This window comes from Nicotiana tomentosiformis, chromosome 4, assembly GCF_000390325.3.
Source record: "Nicotiana tomentosiformis chromosome 4, ASM39032v3, whole genome shotgun sequence".
NCBI classification, from domain to species: domain Eukaryota; kingdom Viridiplantae; phylum Streptophyta; class Magnoliopsida; order Solanales; family Solanaceae; genus Nicotiana; species Nicotiana tomentosiformis.
In genome coordinates, this window is record NC_090815.1 from 97,205,810 (window position 1) to 97,218,075 (window position 12,266).

The following is a 12,266-nucleotide window of genomic DNA, read 5'->3' on the forward strand; positions in this document are numbered from 1 at the left end:
AATCAAACATGGTTCTCTAACCAGAACAAAGCATGAGAGATCTTAAACCACCAAAACCAAGCAAACAAGAACAATAATAAAACATAGAGAACTACAAATTTCAAATGATGATAAAGATAAGTTAGTGAGAAAATCTTGAAATGCATAAATCAGCTCAAAGGATCAATAATCCTATGACGAGGCCAATTATTCTAGGATTGTGAAATAGTAAATTTAAGTTAACTTCAAACTCTTAGTATTAGTTCTATCAAAAGTTAAAGTAGATGTGATTACAAGTTTGCCTAACACAAGAGGTATTAATTAAAGGTTTCTTCTAATTATGATGTACAAAAATAAAATCTTAATTGATTTTAAAGTATTGAGTAAATTGAAAAAAACACCGTCGCCTGAGAGATTCGAACTCTCGCGGGGAAACCCCATGTACTTAGCAGGCACACGCCTTAACCACTCGGCCAAAGCGACATCTTATATTTAGGGAACTCATTATATTATTAATAAACGATGAACCGTCGCAACAGAATGAAACGCACCAACTACCACCGGGTCCCACTCTCTTCTTTCTTCTTCTTCTTCCTCCTCCTTTCCCCCATTTCTTCCCCCCTTACTTACGATTTACGAAACAAACAAAAAATAAACCACTTTTGTCTTTCCCATCACAAAAAAGTGTCCACCCCACTAATATTCTTTGTTTTTCCCACTCACCACCAAATGTCCACCACTACAACCGCAACTCCACCACAGCACCACCACACTTTCTGGTGTCACGAGTGCGACATGAGCGTCTTCCTCCTCCACCTACCCTCTACTGATCCTCCTCGTTGTCCTCACTGCCATTCCGATTTCCTCGAGCAAATGGACTCTTTTACCCCTACCCTTCTTCCTCAATTCCCAAATCAACCTGATTCTAACCCTAACCTTGAAGACCTCATATCCACGGACCTCAACACCGCGACCAATTTCACTCCCTCCGACGATAACTTCCTCCTTGACAGTCCTTATCTCCACCGTCTAATCCACCATCTCACCACCGCTAACGACGCTCCCATTCCCAATCGTCAGCACAGCCCGGCTTCTAAAGCTGCCATGGAGGCACTTGAGGGAATAAAAATTAGCTCATTGATGCTTGAGAATGATCCGGTTATTCCTTGTCCGGTCTGCAAGGACAACTTTTTACTGGACATGGAAGTGAAAATGTTGCCTTGCAAACACATGTATCATTCGGATTGTATTTTGCCGTGGTTAGAAGTGAATAATTCGTGTCCAGTTTGTAGGTTTAAGTTGCCGACTGAGGAGGAGGATGATGAGGAATGCATTAGACGACGCGAGAGGTTTCTTGGGGCAATGAGGCTTGGAGAGATATTGGCCGAGGAAGAGGATTTGTTTGGGTTTAGGCGTACGCTTAGGCGTGTTGCCAGGAGGCATCAGCTGGACGGGGGAGAGAGTACAATTGGCCAGGCAGGTCAAGGAGTTGGGGTTGTGGCTAGGGCGAATAGCGTGGAGACTGTGTCGAGTTGGCCGAGTTGGCCAGTGGAAAATGGGAGTGATGGTGATGAAGTAGGTGGGAGTGATAATAGACTTGGTGGTGGTCAAGGGGATACTACTGTCGTCAGGTCTTGAAACTGGCCTTTGTTTCATTTAAGCAATGTTCAGGTATGCCTTTATTGTTGTTTTTCTGCAGAATTATTGCTTTATGTTTTTTGGATTTACTGTGCAATGTTGACTGTTCGTTCTTCTGATAATAAACTTGATATGTTGATTTCTCTTAGTGGTCTTATTTGTTATGATTAAACTACTTTTAGATAAAGTACTAGCATTTACTGCTTCTTAATATGAGCATCTTTTTGTCCCATTTGGAGCGTATATATAATTAGGATATATGATGTTTCAATTGTACATCAACTGTGCATCTAGGTTTTATTTTAAATCTTGCATTCGATAATGCAACATTTCTATCCATTAAAACTGAGGACCTTTAAATAATGGAAGCTGCAAAATATTGGCGTATGGGCAATAGTGAATGAAAGAGAGCCTTTGCAGAACGGTAAAAGTTGTCGCCATATGACCGGGAGGTCACATGTTCAAGCCGTAGAAACAGCCTCTTGCAAAAATGCAAGGTAAGGCTGCATATGTAAGACCCAATGTTGTCTGACCCTTCTCCGGGCCCGCGCATAGCGGGAGCTTAGTGTACATGACTGCTTTTTTTATGATGGGCGATAGTGAATCATTTGAATCTAATCTACCAAAGTGAGTAGCTTGGTATGTATAACCATGAAGCAAGAGAAAGTGGTTCAGTACCATTTTTCTGTTCTTATAATTATGTGTTCAGTACCCTTTTATCCAATTAGGGGAATAGAAATAGATTATTTTTTTGGACTGCGTGCATTCAGATTCTGCTTAGGTAACATGCTTTCGATAATGTAAATAGAGGTGCGGTTGGGACTTGGGAGTCAATGGCGTACGCAAGATTTTTCGGAAGTGGTGTCACATTTAAAGAAGCTAATGAATAAACAAATCACTATAACAATGACATACGTTCTACAAAAGAAAAAAGAACAATCAGCTTTTTGAAGATATGCTCTTATTATTGCAATATTGTTATTTAATTGATATTTTTGAATTGTTAATTTTTCCTCCGGATCAGATTTTAAGAAACTAATCAACGACTTCACTTACAATGGGAACAACAGCGAGCTCAATCCCCCAAAATAGCAAATTGCAGTGAAAGATAATAGTTTCCAGAGTTACAATTTTGAATTTGCTAATATAACTCCGTTGTAGGGTTTTATATATATATATATATATATATATATATATATATATATATATATATAAAATGAATTGTTACTGGTGTATTGGTTTAGTGTTGCCTTTTTTAAGTGAGAGGTCCGTTGTACAAGCCCCAGTCATGACATATATTTTTATAGCAGACTCAAAAAATTATTAAAACACACAAAATGCTAATAGCGAGGGTCGAACACACGCCAACACACTGAAGATTGAGGCGCCCAACCACAACTAGGAACCACTTTGCAAGCGGTGTCATTTTAACTTTCTTAGAACTATCACGCTTTCTTGCATTTTATTTGTGCATATATTTAGTAAAATTTTCCGACGAACGCTTCAACCAAGGTGCGTCCTGCCCTGTTGGGCATTATAATAGCTTATGGGTTGTAGGTTCATAAGTTGTTATTTGGCAAGGTGTGAAAGTATGCAATACTTTGTTCTGCAGCTCTTACCCGGACAGGAGCTTGTGTTTCAGAATACTAACCCATACTACTCCAAGCTTAAGTACAATAAGAAGTATTGAAAGTCAAGATAACTTATCTTGACTTTCAATACTTATTATTGTACTTAAGCTTCTCAATACTTATTTGATATGTTACCTTCTCCAAAAACAAAAAAAGAAGCCAAGATAACTGATGTAGTTAATGTTAGAATATATCTAGGTTAGTAGTATGCTATATTATTAACGGAGTAATGGTTGTGTCATAAATATGATTCTCGGTAATTAGGAAAGTTTCATTAGTCTAAATTTTCTTTACTCTATATAGTCTAAAATTTCTGTATTTTTGTGCAGTTAAGATCCTATATAAGGAACCTTCTTATATGTCGTTCTCAATTAATTTCAGTAAGAGTTTTCTCTTCTTTTTTTGTCAATTTGGTATCTGTGTCGATGATCTGGGCAAAGACCTAAGTAGCTTCATCTTGTCATTATTTTACTTTTCCTGTCTTCTGGCAGCAATGTATTTTCTGACAATAATTTGGGCTTTTCCTTCAACTTCTTTTCAAGGAATACATTCATCAAAACTCTTTGTTGATTTTTCTTTTTCCTGGTATCAGATTTTGGGTATTGAACCCCTCCTATTATCATTGAATTTTCAGTAACTGTTCTGGAAATGTCTTCTTCTCTTGTCTTTCTTTATGGGTATTAGGGCCTTGATATTAAGACTCTCTTATAGACATTGAATTTCCCTTCATTGTTTTGACAAATTTTTCAGTTACCCTTCAGCCACCAAGTTACTCTGAGAGTTGCATCATTATACTGCTTTTGATGACTAAGAATAGATTTCTTTCTTTGCATGCTGCGAGAAGTACTTTCTTTGTTGTGAAATTGCTAATGACATCGTTTTGACCTACTATTCCTATGATTGTTCCCTCACTTGTAACTCTTGCTGCGATACGCACCTTGAATTTCCAGTTTTGCTTTGCAAACTCAAGTTGTTTTCATTACCATGAGTTTGATGAGGCGTAATGAAAGTCAAGAGAATTAATGTTGTTATATGCTCCTCCCTCTGTCCCTATTTATGTGAAGGGAATAGGAGTACAAGGGTCAATGCACTTAGTTTTCTGTGTGGATTGGAGCTAGATTCTTCAAGTTTTTAAAAGTTAAATTTACATATTTGAAAATTGCATAAAAAGTACTACAAGTTAACATAGTTAATGATTCGAAATATTTAATAAGTGTTCGAGAAAGTCGTAGTAAAAAAACTTTTTGACTCCCACCTTCACATAAAATAGATTAGAGAGTGTAAATATACTTAGGCTAGTAGTCCGAGCTTTCCTAATGATTGTCTTACTTAGGAAATTTGGAAAAAAGGGAAGTTTCCATAGCTTAAATTTTTGTTATTTCATATATTCTATATGTTTCCTTATCTCATGTAATCTAACTTGCTATATAAGAAGCTCTGTCATTTGTACAATAAGAATTTTCTTTCTTCTTTTTCTCATCATGTATCACAAAGTAGAGAAAAATGTTTCAAGTTGATGCTTAAAGGGGGGATTTGGTTATTGGCCACTATTCAGATGCCTCTAAAGCTGATAATATTGCACTTCTGGAGTTTTTTCTTTTCCTTTTTTTTTTGTTGAAAGAAAGGTAAGGAATAATGCACTTCTGGAATCTGGAGTTATTAAACTAATTCTTCACTCTATCGGGTTTCTTGAGCCGAGGGTCTATCGGAAATGGCCTCTCTACTTTTTAGGTAGAGTTAAGGTCTATGTACATACTACTACCCTCCCCTGACCTCACTTGTGGGATTATACTGGTTTGTTGTTGTTGTTGTTGTTGTTAACTCGATCGGATTTCACATTAGTTTTAACTAGGGATAGTAGCTGGGAGAGTACCCTAAGGTCTATAATGCACCAACCTCCCTAAAGCTCATAGCCAATGCTGAACCTTAGCACATGGAATATTTTTGCAGCCTATCCTTGGTCCAATTCAAAATCATGTTTTGCTCCTTTACGAGAAAAAGAATATAACTTAGGGGTGAAAAGGTGCACTTTTCATAATGGTTAACATTTTCTTCACGAGTATAAATGCACTAATGAGGTGTTACATTTTCTTAAACAAAATTGTTTTCAAAGAAGTCCATAAAATACAAAGAGCTTGCTTATCCATCTACATTACTCTCTTCAGTGTCTGGTATTAAAAGTCATTGCTTCGTCGCGTAAAGCGATGAATCGATACAAAGCGAGGGTTGTCGTTTAATAGGTGAGGCTATGTGCTTCAGCGAGGTGTGCGCTTTAAATAGTAACTCACAAAGTGATCCAAACACATCTCAACATTGAGGAGTTAGATTAATATATGGATATAAAAAAAAGGAGTTAGATTTATAACGGTATTCTGGTATATTGGATGCTGAAATTAGTTGTTTTGATTGCAATTTGTTATTATAGTCCTAAATTCATATATGCTTTGTATTTTTAAATTTTTTGTAATTGTGCGCTCTACTTCAAAGAAGCGTGCACTTCACTTCTTGCTTTTCACTTCAAGGCCTATGGACCTTATTGCTTCTTTGCGCTTTTCGCTTAAGTAGACGTCTTGGCTTCATACCAAAAACTTGCAATTGGAGGAAGCTTCTTCCCTGTGTTTGACACACTTATAAGAAGCTTTTCCATGTCAGTGTGCTTCATTACATTGTCATTCCTGTGTATGATACATTTAATTTTATTAATAATTCAGTGTTTAAAAACTATTGTTTTTGTGGATCCTAAGTTATAAGCAATTCAGTTTTACAATTATGATCTTTTATTTTTTCCTTTTGTGTCAGAAAGCTATGAACTCAACTTTGAGCCCTCGGTTTAATCAACAAATCTTCTTTTCGTCTAACAATGCCTGAAAAATCTTGCCAAGTAGACACAGTCAAAGAGATATCTACTCTGAGGCAGTTGAATTTTCTGAAATCTGTTGCTCTTTCTGTTGTGTCAAACTATCAGATTCTCCCTCCACAAAAGCTTGTCAAAATGGTTTGATGCTGGGCAAATTTTTGTGTTATTTTAAGTATTTCTCCATCCCCAACTAGTACGGGAGTGAGGATGGGTAGTTTTTATTGGATGTAATCCATGTTGCATAGTTTGACTAAAATAAACTGTGGAGGCTACATATTGATTTACCTCTCCAAGGTGCCTTCTACACATGGTCTAGGGGAGAAGACATTTATCAGGCATCTAGAATAGATAGATTTCTTATATCCCAGAGTGGAATGAATGCTTTAAGGATGTGAAACAGATTGCCCTTCCAAGAGTTTTTTCTGATCATAAACCTTTACTTCTGGAGAGTGGGGACTCGGAGGTGAATCCATCTTACTTCAAATTTGAGAACATGTGGTTAAAAGTAGATGGATTCATAGAGAATATTGAAGAGTGGTGGAATAGCTATATCATACATGGGAGTCCTTGATGCGCTCCAACAACGATGACTATGCCACCACACAAGCAAAAACCCGGCTAGGTTCCGAAACATCCAACCTCACGAACTTCTTGGCCAAACTATGCAAGGTTGAGAGTATTCTAATTCAGAAATTGAGACTATTGAAGAAAGACATCTCCTGCTGGAATAAGGAAGTCTTTGGCAAGGTTGAGTCAAGAAAGAGCAAAGTTTTAGATGAACTTTTAGTGTTGGAACAAGTCACGGAGAATAGGGTTCAAACTGTAGAGGAAAAAAGCAAAATGTTTGCTTTTAAATTAGAATTGGAGCAGATAGCAAAAGCTGAGTAGATTTCATGGAGACAGAAGTCCAAGTGCCTATGGCTCAAAGGAGATAGGAACACCAAATACTTTCAACGAATTGCGACCTCCCATAGAAGAAATAATTGCATTGACAGACTTATGGTTGATTATGAGATTATTTAAGATAAGGAGTAGATAAAAGGGGAAATTCTGGATTTTTACCAACAATTATACACTGAGTCTGAACAGTGGAGACCTACAGCTAGTCTTGATGATCTAGAAAGAATATCAGAAGAAGACAAAGCATGGTTAGAAATTCCTTTTGAGGAGGAGGAGGAGGTCCTTTCTACTATTAAAGCATGCTTTCCAGATAAGGCTCCATCCAGAAAGCATGGTTGATCATTAAGGAAGAGGTGATGGCTGCCCTGAATTTCTTTCATCATAACTGTCACATGGTGAAGTCTTGCAATGCCTCTTTTATAGCCTTAGTTCCCAAAAAGAAGGGAGCCATTGAACTCAAGGACTATAGACCAATCAGTCTGATTGGTAGTGTTTACAAAATAGCAGCCAAACTACTTGCAGAAAGGCTCAAGAAAGTGGTTGGTGGTCTGGTTTCTGGACATTAGAATGCCTTTATAAAAGGCAAACAAATCACTGATGCAGCCCTCATTACAAATGAGATATTAGACTGGCAATTGAAGAATGGAAATCCTGGTATTTTATGCAAGCTAGATGTGGAAAAGGCCTTTGATAAGGTGAATTGGGCATATCTTCTAACTGTGCTTAGGAAGATGGGCTTTGGTGACAGGTGGATTAAATGGATGAAGTTTCACATTACCACAGTTAAATTCTCCGTACTTGTCAACAGAGGGCCAGTGGGATTCTTTTCCCCTCAGAAGAGACTTAGACAGGGGGACCCTCTCTCTCCTTTCCTTTTTATTCTGGCCATGGAAGGCCTTAGCAAGATGTTGGACAAAGCGAAGCAACTCCAATGGATTAGTGGCTTTCAAGTGGGGCACAACTCTGGACCATCTCTCTTAGTATCTCATTTGCTTTATGCAGATGATACTCTGATCTTTTGTGGGGCTGAAAGATCCCAAGTCCTATACCTTAATCTAACTTTGTATTTGCTTGAAGCTATTTTAGGCATGCACATTAACATGGCAAAAAGCACTATCTACCCTGTAAATGAAGTCAACAATCTGGAGGATTCAAACAAAATTGTAACCGTGCCAAAGTATCAGGAACCTAGGAAATTGTGATGCAGCTTTCCCAACAAAATTGTAAAGCAGCTTGACAAGATCAGGGGAACGTTTCTATGGGAGGGAGGCAGCAAAGCTTTTCATCTAGCCAAGTGGTCAAACGTCACCGTGCCAAAGTATTTGGTGGCCTAGGCATCAGAGATCTTTCCATCCACAACAAATGCATGCTGATGAAATGGCTATGGAGATACAATCAAGAGGAGAATTCACTATGGAAAGAGGTGGTCAGGGCCAAGCATGGGTCCGAGAATCATTGGTGTACTAAGCTGTCCAGAAGCCCATATGGGGTCGGTCCATGGAAGAACATTAGGAAGCTCTGGAGTGAATTTTCCCGGAACTCCTATTTTAAATTGGGCAATGGCAATCACATAAAGTTCTGGAAAGATAAATGGTTTGAAGGATCCATCCTGATGTTTGACTTTCCTAGCCTCTATCAGATAGCTCAGAATTAAGATTCCACTATTTCTCGCAATTGGCAAGACAATTGTTGGCACATTCTTTTCAGGAGGGATATGCAGGACTGGGAGCTTCCACAACTTCTAAATCTGCTGGCAAAATTGGAAGGCTTCTCAGACAAGGAAAATACTTTTGACAGTATAAGGTGGGGAAGTTCCAAGGATGATCTTTACACTGTGAAAGCAGGCTACACTCGCTTTTGCTCCACCAATGAAATCATTGATAGATGGTCTTGGAAATACATCTAGAAGACCAAGCTACCTACAAAAATCTCCTGTTTTAGTTGGATAGCCCTAAATGAAGCATGCCTAACCCAGGACAATATCATCAGAATAAGTCAATTGGCCAACAGATGTTATATGTGTTTGCAGCAGCCAGAATCCAACATGCATCTCTTTCTTCACTGCCCAGTTGCAGCAGATATCTGGTGTATGTTCTTTGCCATCTTTTGTTTAAGCTGGGTCATGCCTTAGAACATTAAGGATGCCTATGAAAGCCGGTCTTCATGGAAAGTTGATAACTCCATCAGTAAAGTTTGGCAGATGATCCCTTCTTGTGTTTTGTGGTGTGTTTGGACAGAAATGAATCACAGATGTTTTGATGGGGATATCAACTCCTACATATGCACTTAAGGCTAGATGTCTTTTATGGTTATATAGTTGGCAGAACTTAGCTCCTGTCAATTGTCCTATTAATCTTTTGGACTTCGTAAGCTCCTTAGCTTTAGCCTAGTTTTTGTCTGCAAAGCTGACTGTGTCTTTATGTATCTCTCTTTTGTACTTCTTGCATCTTCTTGAAGCCTTTAATGCAGTTCTCTTACTTCATCAAAAAAAATATGTGGAGGCTACACCAGCTTTAGGATTATTGCAACTATCTTTTAGGACATAATTGCCCCTTACTAGAATTGCTTAGTTGCATATGAATTCTTAGTAGGAATGTCGGCTGTAATGCCAAACCCAATTGATGGATCTAAAGTGTCCCATATTTATTTAGGAAAAAAAGAGAGGAATACACTAGCCAAGTTATACAAGTCAACAAACTTCTACAAGATTTGCCTTTTGAGGGTAGTTTGCAATGGTTATGGCATGAGATTTTTATTCCAAAAAGGACATTTGATTAGGAAAAAGAAAGAGGAATACACTAGCCAAGTTATACAAGTCAACAAACTTCTACAAGATTTTCCTTTCGAGGGTAGTTTGCGATGGTTATGACATGAGATTTTTATGCCAAAAAAAGGACATTTTATTTCTTTCCACAACAACCTAAACTTATGCTTCTAAAAATTTGTTGAACCAGATCCTTGTGCATGCGATCTTCCCAGATTAACCAAATTATAGCCTGTTTGGCCAAGCTTCTTCAAACCTAGAAGCACTTTTTTTCTTCTTTTTTTTTCAAAGTTGAAGTGTTTGGCCAAGATTTTTAGAGGAAAAAAGTACTTTTGAGGAGAAGCAGAATTAGTTTCGGATAAACAGAAAAAAACAGCTTCTCCCCAAAAGCACTTTCTTGAAAAGCACTTTTGAGAAAAATGCACTTAGAAGCACTTTTTAAATGCTTGACCAAACACTAATTGCTGCCCAGAAGTGCTTTTCAAATTAATTAGCCAAACACAAACTGCTTCTCGCCAAAAGTACTTTTTCAAACATGCTATTATTCTGTTGCATAACAAGGAATGTGAATAAAGTTCTTTTCTTTGAGGAGCTATGTGATTTGGGAGTTTGTGCATTAACTTTGTAGTCTGATAGGGTGAATAAGATGAGATCAATTCAGGTTTGCTTCTTGGCAGTGGCTTCTATAGGTAAGAAAAGTTCATTATCCTTGTTAATGTCGTCTTTGTCCTTCTCCTTCATCCCTCAGAAAATAGCAGCATTGTCCCTTGACTCAATTCCGCCTAGCTTACCATCATGAACAACTTTTCTGATTTATTTGTTAAATGAGGTCATTAACATTGGATTTAAAGATTGAATTGTCTGTGACTAAACTGCTGACACTTCTGCCTTTTACTCCTGAAGAGTCTAAGAAGGATCATTCTGCCTTTATTGAGGACTGGTTTGGAGAGTGGTGTGGTGGTTATCAGTCCTGTCACATCCTTCCAAATTTTGGATTATTCCACACTACTATAGTTTGCTTGAGTTGGTTTCTGATGTACTTGTAATGTCTTTACTCCTCTCAATCTCTTTCTTGAGCATCTTTATTGCATGGATCATTTAGGTCAAAGTTAAAAAAATTGCTAATGAGTGATGACACATATGAATCGAGCATACCGGGAGACATTGTTTAGCTCCTGCTGCCCAAACAGAAGTGACACTCCGGGGATGTTTTAATTATTTTTTCAATTTCTCTTTTCAAAATTATATTACAATTTACAACCAAGTTTAGGGCTTGGCTGAGATGATGAATCGCCCTTACCGCTTCTAGGCCTGTATTACGTTTGAGACATATAGCTTTCTGTATGGCTGCATACTGCAGCAGCTGTAAGAGGGTGGTCTTATAAGGCAAGTAATGCTGGAAACTAATTCTTTTTCTTATAATTATGATGATGACATTAGTTGAACTTAAATGGAGAAACATGGTTAGTGAGGATTCATAGCCTACCCCGACTTGTTTGGGGCTGAGACATAGTTGTTTTTGTTGTTTTGTCCTCCATTTGGCCCTTCTGCTAATTATGCAGATAGGTTGCACACTTTCGACGTTTCCTTTCCCAAAGATATCCATACTGGTGTTTCATATCCATACTGCTTTTTACTGCCTAAAGATATAAAGGAAAGACAGAAAATCAAAGAGAATATTGTTTGTTAGTAGTATTATGCATTGTTTATAGCATATGATCATTTGAAGGGTTTTGAACCTTTTAGGTTTTTGCCTAAGCTACCATCTAATGACATCATGTTTTAGGAAGGAATTTTATGGGCTAGTTGAGACTCTGAAAAATCAAATATGGAGACTTTGTTGGGTTCTGTTTGCTTGTATTTGTTTTGATCTTTTAAGTGATTTTTTTTGGAGCTGAAATGCATGCCCGAGATATCTAAAACAGTGATGCACTCTATTTTTTTTTTATTATATGATTTCTGTTGACTAAATTATTTGACCTTTATATTTCATTTTGCAGGTACTGTATAATTGTTACTAATTAGGAACATCCGAGAGAATAATTTCGACATATATCTGGAGAATTGTAAATCTGTGATGGATAACCATGCTTGAGCTCAATAATCAAAATAGATAGTGTCAAAACCCTCATTTTGTTATAGCACTATTATGTGTTGCTTGTCAAATTTGTACTTTGTTGTGATACATCTACAAGCATTAATAACATTCACAAATTTTGGTTGAACTATGATTTGCTTTACTCTTCCTAGATAAGTTGGTGTGCTATTTAACTATAGTGGTGATTACTTAGCTTGACGACGTTGTTGGGTTGAAAGTGAGGGTTCTCAAATTGCAAAAACTCTTGAATAGCCATTTTGTCAAAATACTACGTGGCCTTCTGACCACAACCCTACAACTTTAGCTTTCTATTATGTTACAGTGGCCTATTCTGGCAAGTGTATGAGGAATTCGCATTACGTCCTGGGTTTTGTATGTGTTTATTTGTACTTGCAAGAG

The 12,266-nt window shown here is 37.5% G+C and overlaps 1 protein-coding gene and 1 non-coding gene across 3 annotated transcripts; one reads left to right on the top strand and one right to left on the bottom strand.

The window, feature by feature from the left end:
* Positions 1–380: 380 nt before the first annotated feature.
* Positions 381–462, bottom strand: TRNAS-GCU (transfer RNA serine (anticodon GCU)). Its single transcript has one exon. It is a non-coding gene; the product is annotated as a tRNA-Ser (tRNA).
* A 94-nt stretch (positions 463–556) lies between these two features.
* On the top strand, positions 557–11,994 carry LOC104105865 (E3 ubiquitin-protein ligase RING1-like). 2 transcript variants are annotated; one of them, XM_009614277.4, is made up of 2 exons: positions 557–1,650; positions 11,770–11,994. In XM_009614277.4, the coding sequence occupies exon 1, from the start codon at positions 709–711 to the stop codon at positions 1,615–1,617; it is 909 nt and encodes a 302-aa protein (XP_009612572.1). In that variant the 5' UTR covers positions 557–708; the 3' UTR covers positions 1,618–1,650; positions 11,770–11,994. The 2 variants fall into 2 exon arrangements, with proteins under 2 accessions (XP_009612572.1, XP_018629555.1); XM_018774039.3 differs by lacking the exon at positions 11,770–11,994 and adding an exon at positions 1,987–2,156 and having other exon boundaries at positions 588–1,650.
* The last annotated feature ends 272 nt before the right edge of the window (positions 11,995–12,266 follow it).